We start from the raw sequence: 19,104 nt of genomic DNA, 5'->3' as shown, positions 1-19,104 counted from the left end.
CTTTTTTTTTTAACTTTAAACATGTGCAACTTATTCTTACGTCTTAATTCAACACTGATAAATAAACAATAAATTTATAATTTTTTTAATATAGTGGCATGCACCTTCAATCAAATTACTCCTAAAGTAAATTTCAGTCTCCCAGGTGGATCTAACCTTGTCTATGACTCTAGTCAACAACAATCTAAGAACCATTGGTGTTAACGTTAAGAACAACTAATTAAAATGCTCCAAAATTGAACATTGACAGCCTCTACAACTTGACCATCTTCTCTAATTTGGACTTCCAAAAAAAGAAGTTGATCAAGTAAAGCACTGCTCGATTTAGTTGATTGGGTTAAGCTTTTGCTATATTAAGCATCACACGAAATCGTCAAGAGCTCAAGAATAAGAAAAAAACAACAAAACATACTCAAAAGAGAAAATTAGGAAAACTCCTTCCGGAATATTCGATAAAATTAGAAAGATACAGAAAATATTAGTATAACCATGTGCAAGAATGAAACGTATAAATTGAGAAATGGTCTAAATTCTTTTAAAAAAAAAAGAAAAAAAAGAAGAAGAAAAAAAGTAGCAAAACCAAAACCAACCACATGATTTATCGCCCAACCCGGTCGGGTCCCAACGGACCTCAAAGTCCAGTATTAAATTTAGTTAATTGACAGATTTTAAATATTCCTTAAAAAAAAAAGAACGCGAGACTTCCGTGAGGGGTTTCTATCCTACGTAGTGTCCGCGCCTATCGTTATCTTTTCCATTATATATAAACCCCTCCTCCATTTCTTCAACTCTCACTTATCTGCAACAAACCCTAAAAGCTAAAACCCTAACCCATTTCTGTTCGGTTTCTTTTTTGGTCCCTCCAAATTTTACTAATTTCTTTCCCAACCTCCTCTTCTCCATCACCCACCACCCATCTTTTTCAAACAACTATTTTTCTCTTCTCCCTCAAGAAAGTAATAACTAATATTATTGCATCTTGCCCACTATATATATATACCTAGCCTTCTCCACCACCTCACTTACCATACTTTGCCCTCACCAATTGCTTTTGAGAACTCAGATTCTCTCGCTCGCTCTAAGAAACATAAACTCTAGATTTGGGTTTTGTTGTCTCCCCGTATGGATAACAGTAACCCTAATGGGAAGAGACCCCGAGATGATGACTCGGCCGACTCGGGACGGAACGAGGCTGCAGAGTTTCGTCCCGAGTCGAAACTTATCCGAGTTGATTCCAGCAGCTCAATTAACTCGGATGCAAGCTCGGGCGACTCCAACGTCCGAGTCAACTCGGACGAGTTCGACATGGACTCGGCCGAGGCAAAGATGATTCAGGAAGACCTGTTGAACATACTGGACGACTCGGAGGCCGTGACGGACCCTGACCCGGCAATTCAGGGGCTGGACTCGGTCATTAAAAGCTTCGAGGAGGAGATACAAGTTCCGGCAGCACCGGCATTTGCTCCTCCGGTTGAAACGACGTCGGGCTCGGGAGAGTCTTCCCCGTCGTCGCAGCCGGAGCTCGGTTACTTACTGGAGGCTTCGGACGACGAGCTTGGTCTCCCGCCGACGAACAATGGAGCTGCGAGGGAGGAGAAGAAAATGGAGGCGGCGGATTTCACGCTGAGTCCTCCGGCGGCCGCATTGGACGGAATGCTTGGGTTCGAGAACGACATGATTCCGAGTTACGACGCGTTCGATTTCGGAATCGGTGGGTACTCGGACAGTAATGGCGGCGGAGAGTACGTGGCGTTGGGTGGCTTGTTTGACTACTCGGACGGCGGCGCTACGGAGGTGTCGTGGCGGACGGAGTCGCTTCCTGCTCTATAGAAACGTTTGGAACGGGTTTTCCGGGGTTGGTTTTGTTTGTGACCCGGGAACGGTTTCGATAGGTAGAGAGCTGTAGCTGTTGATATCAGAGAGGTTGTAAGTAAACTCAGAAAAGAAAGAAATTAAGGAAATGAAAAGGAAAGATGAAATTTGAACGGAACGAGTTTGATTTTGGCATTTTGTTTCCGCGAAGAGTAATTTTGTTGGGTAATGGTTGGTTAATTTTTTTACTTTACCTTGAGCATTGAAAATATTTAATCAAAATTACTTTTGTTTTGGTACAATCTCACCAAAACTATGGGCTAACAGGTGTATAGATATGAATCGTATGATAATGAATTTCCGTCGTTTTCATGGATTAATTTTCTAAAGACAAAGATACGCTCCATATGGGTGGTCGAGATCAACTGAAAATCAAAGGTCAATAACGTTTTCAGATAAAAACACAGAGGACAATCATGTTAAAGAAAATGAGAAAAAAAAAAAGAAAAAAAAAACATAGAGGACAATGAACTCGTAAGAACTTTCAATTTTAGTCTAATGGGTTCTTCTCGTTCATTTAGAGTAGTAAGGTTGAGTGGATGAATTGATTACCTTGTATTTGTCGAACATATGCACCCTCGTTTTTTCTTAGATGTATTATAATGGTGAATATAGTGGTAAATTATAGTATCACTTTAATGTGATGAGCGCTCCTCCACTTATTCTTTTTTCCCAGTTTTCTTTATCTTTACGCTCTATTTTGTATTAGGTTTTGGCTTTGTCTTCCTCCTTTTGTCTCTTCTTTCTCTAATCATCACGTGGAGTAGCAAGTAGGTTTACTCCTTTTATCTCATCTTTTCATACAAAAAAGTGAAAACCTACAAGAACGTCTAGTTTTCAAATTATAAATTGTCCCCTAAGTTGTTAAACGGCGACCGGATTCAATATGATAAAACATTCTTATACAACGGTAGATTATTAAGATACAAGTCTAACAGTCAAGATATAGGAGATGAAGTTGGTTTACATAAGTGAGATCGAGAAAATGAGGAGTATTGTAGTTGTATTAGAGCTCATTAAATAATGGTTATCGTAATCTTTGTCAATTGATTTTAAATTCAAATGTATAACTCAAAATTAGCTTAAAAGGGCAACTAAAGTAAAGAATTAGCTTTCATCATCCTTATTTGCCACAAAAAAAAAAAAAATAGCCTTCATCCTTGCATTGGGTTTTCTCTCTGCCGCTTTGATAGTTTTCTTCTCCGCTCATTCTGGGCAATTTTCTCTAGGTTCCATCCTACATCTTGGGCTTCTTGTCTCTTTCTTCGGCTTTCCCTTTACTGCCCCTGTTTGGCTCGATCAAGAAGGCTAGCAAACAGTCTCTTTTGCTATGTGCGCAGTAAGTGTTTGGCTCCAAAACCAGTTGGTGTGCAAACTGTCTCTTTTGAGCGAGTGATTGAGCAGGCGTGCCAGCACCGTGGGGTGCAGTCGTCGGGGTAGTCCCTTGACCTGACTTCTTCTTCAAGCGCTGTGGACGAGGAGAGCACCAACCCCGTCATAGGGTTCTTCTCTTGCCTTTCGAAAAAGGACTTTTGGTGTGATCTCTTCGGTCACCAAAATCGATACTCAACGTTGTAGGTTGAGCAAAGCAATCACTGGGAAGTCTTGAGAAAGCACGGGGTTTGCTAAAGCGTATCTTTAGCTTCGCAGGGTTGCGAGGGCGTTACCATTGTTTCGCTAGTTGTATCGGTGGCGGTAGCACTGACAATCGGCTCGCGAGGAGACTAGGACTGGAAGCACGGTCGCCAGGTTGATCTGTTGATGCTGACAGTCAGCTCGCGAGGAGACTAGGACTGGCGGGCGGTCACTGGGTTTCAACGAGGTTGAAGGTTTGCTCCGGGGAGGCTTTGTAATCGCTGGGATTAGTTGATTCAAAAGAGGTCCTTGATTTCGCCGCCTAACCCTGTATTTATACCATAGGGTTTCGACTGCTCCTTGCCTTAGAAGGATTATTAATTGAAGCTTCCTATTCGATCTCTACTACTCAATCTCAAGAAGGTTTTGTTTCCTTATGAGTCACGGAATGGGCGAAGCTATACCCCAAACCCGAGTAGCTTTATTTTTTGTCCGCAGGTATCGGCCCATTGGCTTAGACCCACCAAAGGATCCTACCAAAAATACTTTTGGGCTCAAACAGTAAGCTAATACCGTGGGGTGTGATCGTCCGGGATGTCCATGACTTGACTTCTTGCTCAAGCTTGTGGACGAGGATAGCACCAACCTCATCACAAGGTTCTTCTTTAGCCTTAACTATATAAGGCATTTTGGTGTGATTTCTTGTGTCACATAAATAATTGATACTCAACGTTGTAGGTTTAGCAGAGCAATCATTGGGAAGATGGAGAAAGCACAAAGGTTGCTAAGGCAATCCTTAGCTTCTCAGCGTAAAGGCGTTCCTTGATTATCTGTGGGTTCAACGTAAGTTGAGGGTTTGCTCCAGAGGAGGCTTTGTAATTTGTAGAACCCTTGTATTTATACTTAATTATGGATTCGGGAATTCCTTATTGTATAATGATTATTGAATGGTTAATTTCTGTTTGGCTCCAGTTTTTCTTGAGCTGGTCAACAGTCTCTTTTCTTTGAATGGGCGTGCCAGCACCGTTGGAGTGAGGTCATCGGGGTGTCCCTTAACCTGACTTCTTTCAAGCCATTGTGGATGAGGAGAGCACCAATCTCGTCGTGAGATTCTTTGTGCCTCGTGGTGAGGACTTTTGCTGAGCTTCTTCAAAATCACAATTGAAACTCGACATCGTAGATCGAGCAGAGCGAAAACCACTGGGAAGTGAGGAGAACTTGCTAAAGCGTGACTTTAGCTTGGCTAGTTTGTGAGGGCGTTACCCTTGCTTGGCTGGTTCTGTAGCCGTTGTGGTCGCGGTACTACAGTTGGCTTCTGAGGAGATTAAGACCGAAGCACATTGACAGAGGGTTTGGTGGCACTGACAGTCAGCTCCTGAGGATTCTGGGACTGGAGTGTGGTCACCGGTAAGAGAAGGAGAGGGGTTGCTCTGGAGAGGCTTGGATAATCGTAGAGATTGTTGTTGATGAATTGTGTTGTTACTTGTTGTAGCCTCTATATATAGGCTACCAAGCTATAGTGGTTGGCCTTAAACAAATCACAATGGAGCACTAAATGGAGATAGTAGAGCACTAAATGGAATTATGGTGGGTTTTGGAGTGGTTTTGAGTCACTTTCTGCTTCTTTATTTATTCAATTATATCTCTACAAATAATTCAGAATGGGCCTTCGACTTCTTCATATCAAATGATCCATCATGAGTGTAGATCATTTTGGTAAAATCTCAGAGCTTACTTCCATGTGGTTAGGCCGGAAACGCTGCTGAACTCCTTATAGGTCTGGTTTTCCAGTTTTGTCTTTTAGAAAATTGGACTGATTGTTTGAAGGTCTTCCACTCCAAACTAGCTCTTGCACTATTCATAAGAAATGATCTTTGGCATGTCTAGAATGAATCTGGAAAGCTGTAGCTTATTTGGATTTCTTTTGGTTAGTCTGCCGCCCCTCCTTCCTTGTTTAGTTCGGTTTCTCCTAGCCGAAGTAGGAAAATGTGCTAACACTACTAGAATTTTGCTCTTAGACATCACGACAATTACATCGGTGAGGAATTCCCATGATATAAAAAAATGTCATTAACATCGATTTCTCAAATTCTGATTTGTATGCATATAATTGACATCATTTTTTACTGTTGACTAATGTCTATATTTTGATTCCAAAATTTTTGAAAACGCGGAAAGACTAAGTTAAAAACTTTGGTACATGCGGGAATTTTTTTTTCGCACTTTAATTCATTCACTCTCTCTCGCCCTTCCCCGAAGCCCTATCCCTCTCGTCCCACTTTCCTTTCTGTTCAGCACCCAACCTCCTCCTCCATCTCCGAACCGAACCGTCCTCTTCTTCCTTCTCCGCCTCAGACCAGAACCCGACCCTTCTCCGGCTCTTCCCCCAAACCCTATCCCTCTCTCTCCCCCGTCCTAATCGAACCAAAACCTCAAAGCCCCAAAAAACGAATTCGCAGAGATCTCTTTGTGGGTCATCTCCAAGGTGCAACCTGGCGTTGACTCATCAGAGGAAGGCGAAGAATATGGTGGCCACGGTGAGCCCACGCCGGTGGTCGAAGATCGGTGACAGAGGAGAGAGTCCTCCAGATCCACTTTCTCTGTCCTCCCTCTCTCTTTAGTATGTGCTTTGCTCTCTTCCTAGCTTTATAAAGGGGGCCATTCAGCACCAAATTCTTATTCATTCTCTGACTCACTTCTTCTTCTTGTTCTTAACAAAGAGAAAGATTGAAAAGATTGATTTTGAATCAAAGATTTAGGAATGGCTTCGAGAGTCGTTGATCAACAACAAGCCAGAGGTATTGCTTTCTGATTCTGATTGGGGGTTTTGTTGTTCTTGATGATTGTTCATCTGATTTGTGAAATGAAATGTTCATAACTGGGTGATTTTGATGAAAAGGCTTAATCTTTAGACTTTGTGTTTGTGTAATTGCATAACCCATGTTGAGAAATCGTAGATTCTAATGGTTCTTGGTGGCTTTTTGGTTTAAATTTTGCAAGAAATTTTCTTATTTGGTTTCTGGGTGTGGATAGTTCTCCCCTGATATGATTAATTGAGGCTTACCCATGTTGAGAAATCAACTATTCTGATTATTCTTGGTGCCTTTTAGTTTGAAATTTGTATGAAATTTTCTGATTTGTCTTCTGGGTTTGGTTAACTTTTACCCAATATGGTTAATTGAGGGGCTTAAGGTTTAGATCTAAAACGTTGTTCTGTTATGGGCATTTACCTTGATTGGTTTTAGAAAGTTTCAGAAAATGTTCACCAAAACCGATTGGAAGATCCCAAATGATGAAAAAATCATACCTTTTCAATCTTTTGCTTTCTGCTTTCCATATTTGAACATCGAAATACATGTATTATGACATTTCTTTTCAAGCTCGTAGCCTTTTTACAAAATGGTTAGTTGCTTTACCTCACAGCAATATCGTATTCTTCCTTAGAGAGACTTCATCCGGGTCTGTGGGATTTTTTAGGTTGCATTTTGCAAAACAAAAGGATGGGTATAGAGAAGATATATTTAGTAATTATGACGATGCAATAGAGGATACACATAAGGCTCATCCGTTTTAAGTCTTACCAAAATACATCATTACAACTCCATAAAAAATTCCAGATAATCTTTTACTTCAGATAACAAAGGTACAGAAAAGAGGGCCTTCATGATGCCTCTTTTAAATCTGGGCTTCCAGCCTCTGATATGTGAAAGATGCTTAAAATAGTTATACTTAAAAGACTTTTGATCAAGAAAAGTTGAACAAATTGGCGACTTCATTTATCTTGGGAGAGGGTAGAATTTTAGAGAGCTGGCATTGTTATTGTTTTTATTGCTGTAATTTGTTTGTACATCTGGTGATACATTCATACCTTCCTCTCTATCTAATATAAGTTTTATGAACTTAGATCCCTTGACCGTTGAGTACATGGAGTTGCACCTCTTCTGGCTTTTTAGTTTTGTGAAGTATTATTATTCATCACCTTTAGCTGTGTTACAATAGCCTAGATCCCTTTTATGGTTCTGTCGATCTTGTTGTGTGGCCTTTTAGTATGATTAACCTCTTCTAAAATAGTCTTTTACAAAAGCGGTAGAGCTTCTGATTGTTGTTTCTATGTTGTTACCCCCTGGTTCTTTTATTGCAGAAGTGTCAGACAAAGTGGCCAGCAAGGGAATTTCAATAGTAAGTTATTTGCCTGATGTTCATCTTTAAGGAAATTTTGTACTATCTTTATCTAAGAATGGGGGAAGGAAAAAATAGGATGGAATACTTTTGAGGGGGTATTCTCAGTGGCGTGTAATCTCAGTCACAATTGATCAAAATGTGAATTGGTTAATGCACAGAACTTTTGAGGGGGTTTTTCAGCATGGTCACAAAGGTAGTCCACTTGCTATGACCATAATAAAAAGCATGTTTTCTATGAACATAGTATGACTGATTAATTAACTGTACCTTCTCTCGGTTTTGTTGGTCCTATAAAATTATGTTTTGATACATGATTTACTTAATGCATTCATGGCTAGGAAGACAAGGAGATACTCGAGAAGAAGATGCATGGCATGGCTGTAGTGATTGAGAAATTGGAAAGCAGTAGACAAAAGCTTTTAATGGAGGTAGTCTTGGCAATTTATTTTTCTATTGGCATTTTTTTTTTTGGGTATTTATTTTCTACTAGCAATTTATTTTTCTATAGACTCCAATGGCATTTTTCTTTGTTTTTTTTGTATATATGCTGTTTCACAGCAAACTCACTTTTTGTAAATGGTGGCAGATTGATTCCCAATCTTTGGAGATAGAAAGGCTATTTGAGGAAAACTCTAATTTATCTAGTTCTCTTCAGGAGGCTATGAGTATAGCTTTGCACTCAGAGAATCTGGTACTTTTGGTGGCTTAATTGATGTGAATTGACAGAATATAGCTTATGTTCAAGGAACTCTTCTATTGTCTATCTGTGCATCTATCAATTAATTATTTTACTTATATTTTTTTGTAGTATTATTTGGTGGTTTAGTTTCCCATTAACTAGGTTGAAAAAATTGTCAATTGTGTATGAAAATAGGTGATATTGTTTAAGCTGACACTTTTGTTGGAATAGTAGTGAGTCCATCTAATATGAGCTTGCAGTATGAAACAGCGTGTTGATGTGGAATAATTAATGATAAATGCAGAGTCTTCTGGTCCGGGAGTAGAAATCAGTTTTATATACGTGCTCATCTATTTTGTTTTGCTTATTGCCCCTAATGTAAACTTGCAGGTGAAAGACTATCTTAAGCAAAATGAAGTGCTCCGAGGAATCTTAGATAAGTTAAGAACTGACCAGGCCAGGGGGTTGCTCGACTCTCATCATAATGGCTCTAACAAGACTGGTTTAGCGGAATATACACCTAAAGTTCTCTCTATCAAGGTTAGTAAGTTGGTTTAGTGTCACATTTGATCATCAATGGAGCTCTCTTGAACTTTCTATTCTATATGGATGTTGGGTTGTTAAGAGGTAGAGAAACAGCAAGTGCAGTATAACGACTTGTTGTAGAATAATCATAAGGAGTTATCTAGGAAAATGATAATCCAATTAGTTTTTCACTTTGTTATTTCTTAGGCTGATATTGCTGATAAGGTGTATCATTGGGGTTGCATTTTATTTGTAGGATCAACTTGCAAAAGAACAGAGCAAAGCAGAGGCATTATCAGCTGTTGTATATGGAGGAGTTTAGAAGACTTCAATCTTATTCTTTTCTTTTGCTGTTGTATATGGAGAAGTTTAGGCCATACGTCCCCTTCTTCCTACTCTTTGTACTCTTTTTATCAATAGTATTAATGAGAATTTTCTTTGCTTACCACTGGTATTCTCATTGTGAAACTTTTCTAGTAAAGAAACTGATTTAGTAATCACTTCTAAAATAGAAATTGAAGCCAAAAGAACGAAAACATAACAATTTGAAATAACAAACTGATGTTATAAATGACTAAAGACATCAGTTCTATCTATAAAACATATGTCTAATACTGATATATAAATCAATTTCTTATGTAAAACGATGTCATAGTAGGAAACAAAATCAGTTTTGTATAAATCAAACCATGTTTAGAGTCATTTTATACATCGGGAGCTTATAAGAAACTGATGTCTAGAGTTATTTTTAACATTGGCTTTCTATAAAACATATGTCTAATACTGATATATAAATCAATTTCTTTTGTAAAACGATGTCATAGTAGGAAACAAAATCAGTTTTGTATAAATCAAATGATGTCTAAAGTCATTTATACATCGGGAGTTTATAAGAAATTGATGTCTAAAGTCATTTTTAACATCAGCTAAAAATAGATGTCTGAGATTTCCCGATCTTTAACATCACCCGCTAAGACATCGGTACATTTTTTCTTTTAACATCGGTTTCTAGCTGATGTTAAAGGCAAAAATTCTAGTAGTGTAAAGTTGACTTTTCATTTCCATTCTTCCATCATTTCATTTTCTTGCAGCTCGCATAATCTTCCATAATTCTGCAGGTAGGCTTTGTTTAGCCTCTAAATAATATATTTCGAACTTGTCAATAATATATAGCTTAAGTCACTGATATTGGCTCAATTTCTTTAAAATAGGCCTTGTCAGGCCAAAATGGATTCAAACAATTTCTATTTGATTTCTGCTACTTTAGTTGCAGAAAGGCTCGTTTTCCAAATCAACTTTGGATTGGGGGAAGCCGTAACCCAATACAAACAGTAAACTCATTTTTGGGCCGCAGGTATCAGCCCAACGAACTGAACACTCTTAAGTCTCTAGCCAAAATACTTTTGAGCTCAAACACCCCGTTTTTTCTAGTCTAGCCTACCGTGTCCCTTTCCGATTCCTCCATCATCTTCCTCCCTCACCTTCCTTCGTTTCCTCCTTCACTTTCTTCACTTTTTCTGTCTCCAATGGCCAATCTCCACATTTGCTTGCTTTTTTGGACCATTGCTTCTGTCGTTGAATTAACCTATTCAACCACTTGCTCTTTTTGGCGTTACCTTTGACGGTGATAGCCATGGTGGCTACGTGATGACCTTCACCGAGCAACGTGACTCCTCGATGCCCATCTCCTCCTCCGGCTGCTACTTTTCGATAGTTGTTCCTTTTTGACTGCCCAATGATAGTCAGAGTTGTGATAGCTTCTGGCGGTGTGCTCTAGCGTCCAAGTATGGATCTTTCTGTTTGTTGGGCGCCACCTTTTTTCTACGGCAACGTCTGCTTCCGTTGAAACAGAAACTGTGTTTGGGATTTTGGAATGGGCTTTGTTTGTTGTTCGGGCGTAAAGTACTTGCCCTTGTTTGGGCCTCTAACTTTCTATTTGATGAAAGTTTGCTCTTCGGTAAGAGAAAAAAAGAGTAAAGAACTAGGGAACAATGATCCGAAAGAATAAATTAAACGGAAAAAATGGGGGCTATTTGGGCCAAGATGAATTCGGGCCTTGTGGGATGATCCAATACAGAAACAAATCGGGTCGTATCGTATCGGGTCAATTTCGAAAAAACATCCATTATCTTTTCAACGACTCATCCACAAAAGATTGCACTCAATCGATCGGAGCAGAAGTGATCACTCTCTCTCTCTCTCTCACTCTCCTCCACTCATGGCTCTAACAATAGCCAACAGTGGCGGTACCAACGGCGGAGCCAGAGTCCTCTACAGAAGCTCCACCACACACCCGTACGCCAACCTCTCCTCCCAACGCCACGTCCTCTTCCCCCTCTCCCCAAGAAGAACCCTCCACGTGGTGTCCGCCAAGCGCTTCACCTCCAGAACCGGGAGGCTGGACAACAAGAACAACAACAGTAACAACAAGAGGAGCAACACCACGACCAAGGACCAAGAACAAGACCAACGGACGGCGGAGACTGAAAGCCTCGCTGCCGATAACATTGATGATGGCTACTTCTTGCCTAAGCTTCCGGGAGATGAGCCGGATTTCTGGGAAGGTGAACAGTGGGACGGTCTTGGATTCTTTGTCGAGTATTTGTGGGCTTTTGGTTTTGGCTTTGCGGTACGTAAAGTTTCTTCATTTTGGTTTCGTTTTGAACTGTCATCAACTTGTTTAATTGGTTCATAGGCTCACTAGCATTGTGGTTAACTTGTTGTATAAAATACAGTCTTCAAGAACAGGGGGAGATCAAATGCCTATGTATTTTGATTTGTTTTTTGAACATTTCCTATGTATTTGATTAGGTAGTCATATGTGAGGTCCGAAACTGTAAAACCTTGCATAAGAGTTTTTAAGGAATGAGCTGCCTAGCAAATTGGCATTGGGTTGTTTATGTTGTTGGGTCCAAGTGTGACCGAGCATGTTGATATCCCGTATGGAAATGTAAAACCTTGTATAAGAGGTCACAAACGTATTAGGCTTCTCAATCCAATGCCAATTGGTTCAGTTTGAAGCTTAAATTTATCAAGGTCTAAGATTTAGCGTGCAAAATTGGTTAATGCTTGAGAAGAAAGGCCTCCTTTGGTAGGGAATTTGTTAATAGCTAAAGTGTAGAGTGTGAAGTCTAGTTAACATGTGAGGCTAATGTTTGCTCCTTCCCTCTTCTTTTTGTTTTCGGCAGCTTATTGCAGCAATTGCAGCTGCTGCTACATTCAATGAAGGGGCAACTGATTTCAAGGAGACTCCTACTTACAAAGATGCGATCCAGTCTCGCGAATTACTAGAAGAACCGGAGGGTTCTAGCCCGGATGTCTTTGAATCCAACCCAACTGAAGTGGCTCCTAGTTTGGAATAGTGGTCTTTGTAGAATGAAAGAACAATGACCTCTACATCAGATGATACATGATACAGTCCTAGGCAAAGAAAAACTATGTTAGAGATTATATCTCAACTTGTAAGGCAATGTTCAATAGATAACAACTTTATTTTTCTCTGCATTGTATTTGATTTTCTGGTGTGGTAGCGATACAGAAATGTTTCTGAGTATTGAGCTTTTAAGCACATTGTCCGAGTATCTATCAATTTAGTTTTCTTTCACAGTTAATCTAAGATCTTAGCTTTCTCTGTGATATTTGGATCATGTAGGAAAACTTGTGGCGGGGTTTATGCTCTGCTTTACTCCCCTAACACTTTTAATAGTAGTAAACTAGTATTCATTGCTTCTGAGTTTTGACTTTATAGGAATGATTTTGAGAATGCACGTCTTCAGACTTCAGGTTTACTTGAAAGTTAAAACCACACTTTCGTATTGAAATAAGTTCAGTAACATGACTAACCTCAGAATGAAATGATACTTGTACTGATAGAGGTTACTTTTGCAAACCTAATAATATGCCATACTGATCCTAAGTAATATATAATTAATGTTTGTAAACACACCATAAGAACCCATACATGACAATAATAGGGTAGAATTAGTACAATCACACTCAAAACAGAATTCCTGGCATCAGAAAACCAGCCATAATCAACATCACTGCGAGATAACTTCCAGTCTTTGATTTCAGACCAGTACTTGCGTTTCTGCCAAACCCTACCCCCATCATGGTTGGTCTTGGCGGTGGAGCTTGAACCATTGGAGAAGCTGAAATCCAATAATAGAGAATCACAAAACCCAAGTCAAAATTAGCTGATAATTTCTGAAGGCATCATTATACAGATTAGAGGGACTATAAAAGGAACGTAAGAGATGGATAGTTTTCACATACCAGCCACTGTAGTGTTAGTAGCAGGTGAGGTGTTGTTTGCCCCAAAGGAAACTTGAGAACTAGGAGTACTAGGTGGCACCTGTGCTCCTGTAGCAAAGCCAGAAATAGAATGAAAAAGAATGTACTCAGAAATGTCATAGATTAACCTTCTTTTGTTGAAATGTGGAGAAGAATTTACGCGAACAAGCAGAGGCGTCAACTGGAAGGGTGCAAAGAGCAGGCAGCTGAAGAGCTAGTGTGGTGTTAATTGGGAAAGAGCTCAGAGTAGTGCTGTTGAGCAAAAGGCAAAGGCATCTAGGCTGCTGGCTATAGACCAGATTGAGGTTGTCACAGCATGACTTTGCAGGTGATGGGGCGGTGCCTTGCACAAATGGTGCGCATGTGGCCAGTGGAAGCAGCTGAGGAGCGCATTGCGCTACGGTTGGGATTGAGGAGTTGGGGTCTTGTGAAAGGGTGGATGATGGAAACAGGGAAATGAGAAAGAGCAGAGTCAGAGAGGAAATGGCAAAAGGAAGGGAGGCCATATTTTGCTGTGTTATTAAGTTCTGATGTACAAGAGTTAGAGATTAACAAGATGAAAGTAAATAGATGAAATGCATGTTCTTTGTGTGAGTTGCTTGTAACATGTATGGTGTGTGTTATTTGGCATAGACTTCTTGCTATGTTTGATTTCCAGAGGTGTAAAACAGATCCATATGCAGGTAGTGTTTGAGTGTTTGTTGCTACATGCTAGGCATGTGTACGCTACTGGATCGGCATGCATTTCTTGCCTCATTCAGTCATTCCCCAAGCCCCCAAGGTAACTAAGATTAAATATTACCCTCAATTGCTTTAGTTAGGAAATTTTGTGGTTGGAAAACTAAGCTGAATTTTGGCACGTGTATTTTGAGGTGTCTCCCTTTTCCAGCCCAAGTCATGTAATATGTAATAGTAAAATTTGAAGTGAAGTATCTAGTAACATGATGTCAAAAGGTAAAATCTTTTCTTAATAAAGTGAATTAGTGGTTTTGAAATAGTAAAAAAATGTGAATTTTACATACCGTAGTAGAGCAAAATATAAGAATAAGAGGGGAACAAGGAGTGAAAAAATGCAAAATAATGTTCACACGTGGGACACGTTGAGGTAAACATTGTGAAACACAGTGAAATATTGCCTAGTTTGAATATTCACACTACTAAATTAGTCATGTCTCCGATTTCTTGGGTTAGTTTGCTCGACTATTTCCTCACACGGCCTAGAAGTGGTGGCGACTTCCTAGAACCAGCTCAACGGTAGAAGTACCTGATGATCTCGGTGCTGATGTTGTTGCCAAAAATGTAATATTAGTCGGTACTTAATATTCTATGAACGCAGAAGTTGATCATGACAAATATAAACACTCTTACATAAAGAAGGATCTCATTCGATCCTAGCTTCAACTGTGTCTAGCTCTCATGGTTGCGGAGGTGTATTATATATTCTATCCTGTGCTCTAATAGTATAACTATATATGTAGTACAGTGACAGTGAAGCTCATAGTTGATTATTCTTCAAATCTTCAGTAATTGGAATGTGATTGTGACTAATGGAGCCATTCCTGCAGTGGCTCCTTAGTTCCAAGGGCAGATTTATCATTCACTTGGGGAAATTTGGAATCCCAAAAAGAATTAATTCCTTGGAGTAAAAAAAAAAAAAGATTGAACACTTTGAATATTAATTTTTTAGAATGAAGCTTTTACCATTTGGAAAAGTGTGTATATATAATTGAGAAAAGTGATGCCCTTGTGTTGGCACAGGAACATCTGGAAGCAAGAAAGGGATGCTCTAGCTAGCAGCTAGCTAGGTTAAGTGCATATATAATGAGAAAAACTAAACGACAATGGAATTGAATCAGATTCCAAGATCATTAACAAATACACAACAACATGAAGCAACATAACAGCACTTAACCAGCTCATGATACCCCTTTTCCATTTCCTATATTATCTCATGCATTGTTGCATTTCACTATCAACTTTCTTGCACGTACTTGTCTATTCGGCTATTCCACCATTCAGATTCTGCAGCAACCATATTACATCTCTCTCAAATCTGATCACAAGTTCATGACGGACAAGGTATGCTCATCAATCAAAATTAAACAAATCAAAATCTCATTCGGTTTTCTAGTATCCGCATTGTTTGATACAAATTGCCCATGTTGGATCAGTTCTGCTGCATGCTCATGAGAATCAATATCGATTGCAATGGTTGTTACAGAAAAGTAAAGAGAGCCCTTCTTGATATGCGAGGTGAGAAATTTCATCAACCATCATTTCTTGTTTTCAAGTACTAATTAAGACTATATATATATTTGTATACTTCATGATGATTAATTATGTAAGTTTACAGAACTGGAGACACATTTGATAGAGAAAAAGGAGTGCAGGGTGAGCGTGTATGGTAGATTCATCCCACAAGACGTAGCAATCAAGATTAGGAAGAAGACTAATCGCCGAGTTGAGATACTCGACATACAAGAACTTCAGGTCAGCAGTAACACCAATGACAATGAGCAAGATCAACATCAAGAGCAGCAGAGACCTTTGATCAGTTCTAATTGGAATCTCATATCCAACAGCTGCAATAACCAATTCGAAACTCGTATACACAACGAGAAACATTATTAAAATCGTCTCGTTGCGCAAGAGCTAGATGCATCATGCTTGTGTAACATTCATTTTCCTTGCGTTGATTGTTTGGACTAGTATGTAAAACAAACTGTTATGTTACATTTAAAACAAAAGGGGCACTGAATCTTATTGAGCAAAGTCTGGCTTCAAAGTCAAGCCGTGCACATGTAATGCTGTTTATGTGCTACAATATAGTCCTGCATATGTCTATTCAACCAAGTCGGCCGATGTGATTGTCCATGCACTATATTCTACTTGTTTCGCCTCTAATCTATCAATTTGCAAACAAAACTTATTAGAAGATTAGTACTGATCGAGTATTTATAGTAAAATTAATCACGGTTCTTTTTAGAGAAAGAATTTTCAAGTTCAAATTTCCTTCATTGCAATAATATTTTAGTCAAAAAAACGAGAAAACGCTCGAATTTAGACTCTCATTTCTAACTAGCAAACCATAGACTCTCACAATCAGGTTAGGCCATCTCCAGTAAGGGAGGGCTATATTAGGATCAGGGCTATAATTTAGCCCCCAGAAATATTATTTTTTATTCATGAACAAGTAAACCATCTCCAGTAAGGGAGGACCAAATTTTAGCCCTATCAAGTATTTTATGATTTTACATTATATTTTTTAATTTTTATGATTTTATTTTATTTTAATAATATTTTAATTTAGACAAAAATTAATTTATGAGGAAAAAATTAATTTTTAAGGTGTATATTTGGATGAGGTATTTATGTGGTATTGTTGATAACATTTTCTGATAAGTTTTTTAAGTGCCACGTGCCACTTCGGAAGCAAATATGTAGATTCCCAATTAGATAAAGTGTCGACGTGGCAAAATTAATTATTACAGAGTCTTATCAAATTGGGAAAATGATCATTTACCCGATTTTAGGCTAAAAATTGTCCACTTGCTCCACCAACTGTTTTTTAACCCCATTTACCCAAAACACTCTAAGGGATTATTTCCCCTTTACCCAATTAATTCTTTTTTCTTTTTTTTTGAGACTTTTTTGCCCTTTCCTTCTTTCTCACTTAGAGAGAGAAGTCACATTCCACCTTGCTGTGCTCCGGTGACTAGTGGCCGGCGCGGTCTCCTGCGACCGGACTCCGGCGAACGGTGACCGGATTCCGGCGACCGGATTCAGGGAACCGGTAACCGGAATCCGGCGACCGATGACTGGAATCCGGAATCCGGCTATTATTGCCCCCCAGTAATCATATTACTGCCCCCCAGTAATCATATTACTGCCCCCCAGTAATCATATTATTGCCTCCCAAAAATCATATTATTGTCGTCCAGTGAATTGTATGAACTCCCAAAACCAAAATGAATACACTACAGGAACAATTGATCAATTTATAATCGTATTACTGCCTCCCAGTAATCATATTATTGCCCCCAATACAAAGTCCAATGTTTCTACTGCCTCCCAATAGACCACCAAAAATGCACCATTTTGTAGGATTCACAGATAATTTGACTTTAATACACAGAAAACAACAGGTAACTTATCAAAACACCACACTATAGTGATCACTGTCCATCGTATCAAAGTCTACTGGGGGCCAATAATGTGTCTACTGCCCCCCAGTAGACCATCAAACAAACCCCACAGTTACATTGCAATGTCAGATTACTCACATTGTTGAACATATAGTAGATCATTGGCCTCCAATCCAATAGACATTCAAAAAAAAAAATTGCTATTCGTTGCCAAAAAAAAGAACTGAACAACAATTCTTAAAAAAAAAACGCAGCAACCGGATAAATCAGAAAAAAAAAAAAAAGCGTCAAAATTTTTCTCCGGCCACCCATGCTTCCCCTTTAGACACCCATGCTCCTTCAGCTCGATTCCGGTACGATTTCGACCGGCTGCCTTCGTCTTCTCCAGAAGCAAAGCAACTCCAGATCAGTGAGCCTCCAGAAGCAAAGAGGCTCCGGGAGCAAAGAAGCAAAGAAACTGCGGTCACCGGTCCCTAAATCGCATCAGAAAGTGCGAGCTTTTGATCATCAGAGTTACCAGGAGTCCAGATCAGTGATCGGTACGAGATCAGTGTTCGGCAATTGACGGTGGGCATGGGGTCGACGAAGATGGGGCTTGGGATGTGCTAGCCGGCGCCGGGCTTGAGGTCGACGATGAAGGTGTTGAAGGCGTGGTCGGCACTGCCGGCTGGAGAGAGAGAAAGAGACACTCTGGGAGGAGAGAGAGTTTGAGAGGAGAGAGAGATCGATGAGTTTTAGGTGAATTGATAGGGCAAAATTGTCAATAGATAATTAATTGGGTAAGTGAGGTTAAAAAACTCTTAGTGGAGTAAGTGGGCAATTTTGTTGTTGAAATTGGGTAAGTGGTCACGGTCCCTATCAAATTTACCGATAGGATTTTTGAATGCCACGTGTCGTGTTGTGATCAACTCTCTAGATTTCCGATTAGATTTTATGCATGCGTGGCGGTTATATCTTCAGCTTCAAACCTCAATAAAAACAGTGGTTTCAGATGCATATCTCACTACTTCCTCTATCTCCTCTCTAATTGTTTGTTCATTTTCTAACTTTTCATTACATTTTGCAATGAATTTGAACTGGTTTTCTCAGTGGAATGAGAGGCAACGTGAAGACGAAGGCATGCTTCAAATAAGTAGAAGTGGTGTTGGAGAGGGTAGAAAGTGTGAGAAATTATGAACAAGTGAATATATGTATATATAGGTAAAGTGGAAAAAAAAGTTACCGTTTTGTTACCCTTTTTTTTTTATAACATAAATGTTACTATTTTTTTTCTTGGTAACACAAATGTTACCGTTTTATTTTGATTACATATATACTAAAAAAAAAAAATTATGCAGCCAATGGCTAGTTGCTCTCATGTGTATAATTATACTCATTAATAGTAAGCCATTGGATTAAATCATTTGCTTGATTATCAACTATTGGATTAAAGTATTGCATCACAAATAGCAATATTTGGCTAATTTGCCGTCAGCCCCACCAAGAGCTAAAAGGCCACCTATAGGGCTAAATGTAGCTCTCTCCACTTCTAGCCCTTTGGACATTCCTTTGTTAGAGTCCATTTTTTAGCAAAAATGGCTTAAGGTTATCTATAGCCCTTCTTATTGGAGATGGCCTTACGTGGGTGTTTTGATAAGACTAGAGTATAGAATTAATGCAAAATAGGTTCCAATTTATCTATGATGGAAAGCCGAATAATTGCATTATCAGTTGAGGTCCAAAAAGGCTACCCAAATTGGACTTTTTAGCTTTTATAGTTTATATGAATTCATTCACTGCAGTTTTCATGCTCAACTGGTCAAGCGCACGCCTCATTCCTTCTAGATGTGATTT

The 19,104-nt window shown here is 39.3% G+C and overlaps 5 protein-coding genes and 1 non-coding gene across 10 annotated transcripts; 5 read left to right on the top strand and 1 right to left on the bottom strand.

Moving 5' to 3' along the window:
- Positions 1–433: 433 nt before the first annotated feature.
- On the top strand, positions 434–535 carry LOC112181079. The gene has a single exon (XR_002928687.1). It is a non-coding gene; the product is annotated as a U6 spliceosomal RNA (small nuclear RNA).
- Positions 536–797: 262 nt separating this feature from the next.
- On the top strand, positions 798–2,106 carry LOC112179035. The gene has a single exon (XM_024317344.2). It carries the CDS (start codon positions 1,123–1,125, stop codon positions 1,828–1,830), a length of 708 nt encoding a protein of 235 aa, XP_024173112.1. The 5' UTR covers positions 798–1,122; the 3' UTR covers positions 1,831–2,106.
- Positions 2,107–5,665: 3,559 nt separating this feature from the next.
- Positions 5,666–9,281, top strand: LOC112176228. 5 transcript variants are annotated; one of them, XM_024314059.2, is made up of 7 exons: positions 5,666–6,067; positions 6,168–6,245; positions 7,589–7,626; positions 7,968–8,057; positions 8,216–8,320; positions 8,699–8,848; positions 9,090–9,281. In XM_024314059.2, the coding sequence occupies exons 2-7, from the start codon at positions 6,209–6,211 to the stop codon at positions 9,153–9,155; spliced, it is 486 nt and encodes a 161-aa protein (XP_024169827.1). In that variant the 5' UTR covers positions 5,666–6,067; positions 6,168–6,208; the 3' UTR covers positions 9,156–9,281. The 5 variants fall into 5 exon arrangements, with proteins under 5 accessions (XP_024169827.1, XP_024169828.1, XP_024169826.1 ...); XM_024314060.2 differs by having other exon boundaries at positions 7,589–7,822; positions 7,972–8,057; XM_024314058.2 differs by having other exon boundaries at positions 5,666–6,245.
- A 1,700-nt stretch (positions 9,282–10,981) lies between these two features.
- Positions 10,982–12,444, top strand: LOC112178649. The gene is made up of 2 exons (XM_024316818.2): positions 10,982–11,462; positions 12,022–12,444. The coding sequence occupies exons 1-2, from the start codon at positions 11,052–11,054 to the stop codon at positions 12,193–12,195; spliced, it is 585 nt and encodes a 194-aa protein (XP_024172586.1). The 5' UTR covers positions 10,982–11,051; the 3' UTR covers positions 12,196–12,444.
- Positions 12,445–12,668: 224 nt separating this feature from the next.
- Positions 12,669–13,746, bottom strand: LOC112177296 (non-specific lipid transfer protein GPI-anchored 10). Its single transcript, XM_024315597.2, has 3 exons — positions 13,287–13,746; positions 13,109–13,195; positions 12,669–12,984 (listed from the first exon to the last, which is right to left on the bottom strand). The coding sequence occupies exons 1-3, from the start codon at positions 13,630–13,632 to the stop codon at positions 12,830–12,832; spliced, it is 588 nt and encodes a 195-aa protein (XP_024171365.1). The 5' UTR covers positions 13,633–13,746; the 3' UTR covers positions 12,669–12,829.
- Positions 13,747–14,919: 1,173 nt separating this feature from the next.
- On the top strand, positions 14,920–15,989 carry LOC112180728. Its single transcript, XM_024319285.2, has 3 exons — positions 14,920–15,205; positions 15,298–15,379; positions 15,480–15,989. The coding sequence occupies exons 1-3, from the start codon at positions 15,194–15,196 to the stop codon at positions 15,755–15,757; spliced, it is 372 nt and encodes a 123-aa protein (XP_024175053.1). The 5' UTR covers positions 14,920–15,193; the 3' UTR covers positions 15,758–15,989.
- Positions 15,990–19,104: the final 3,115 nt, after the last annotated feature.

This window comes from Rosa chinensis, chromosome 7, assembly GCF_002994745.2.
Source record: "Rosa chinensis cultivar Old Blush chromosome 7, RchiOBHm-V2, whole genome shotgun sequence".
NCBI classification, from domain to species: domain Eukaryota; kingdom Viridiplantae; phylum Streptophyta; class Magnoliopsida; order Rosales; family Rosaceae; genus Rosa; species Rosa chinensis.
Note: the sequence above shows the minus strand (reverse complement) of the source record. Positions and strands in the feature narration are given on the sequence as shown.

Excerpts from the sequence above, each read along its gene's own strand:
- LOC112176228 (XM_024314059.2), top strand. The coding sequence starts at position 6,209 with ATGGCTTCGAGAGTCGTTGATCAACAACAAGCCAGAG. Across the intron at positions 6,246-7,588 it reads TGATCAACAACAAGCCAGAG|AAGTGTCAGACAAAGTGGCC; the intron begins GTATTGCTTTCT and ends CTTTTATTGCAG. Across the intron at positions 7,627-7,967 it reads CCAGCAAGGGAATTTCAATA|GAAGACAAGGAGATACTCGA; the intron begins GTAAGTTATTTG and ends ATTCATGGCTAG.
- LOC112177296 (XM_024315597.2), bottom strand. The coding sequence starts at position 13,632 with ATGGCCTCCCTTCCTTTTGCCATTTCCTCTCTGACTCTGCTCTTTCTC. Across the intron at positions 13,196-13,286 it reads TGACGCCTCTGCTTGTTCGC|GAGCACAGGTGCCACCTAGT; the intron begins GTAAATTCTTCT and ends GCTTTGCTACAG. Across the intron at positions 12,985-13,108 it reads TACTAACACTACAGTGGCTG|CTTCTCCAATGGTTCAAGCT; the intron begins GTATGTGAAAAC and ends ATTGGATTTCAG.
- LOC112179035 (XM_024317344.2), top strand. The coding sequence starts at position 1,123 with ATGGATAACAGTAACCCTAATGGGAAGAGACCCCGAGATGATGACTCG.
- LOC112178649 (XM_024316818.2), top strand. The coding sequence starts at position 11,052 with ATGGCTCTAACAATAGCCAACAGTGGCGGTACCAACGGCGGAGCCAGA. Across the intron at positions 11,463-12,021 it reads CTTTTGGTTTTGGCTTTGCG|CTTATTGCAGCAATTGCAGC; the intron begins GTACGTAAAGTT and ends TGTTTTCGGCAG.
- LOC112180728 (XM_024319285.2), top strand. Across the intron at positions 15,380-15,479 it reads AGCCCTTCTTGATATGCGAG|AACTGGAGACACATTTGATA; the intron begins GTGAGAAATTTC and ends GTAAGTTTACAG.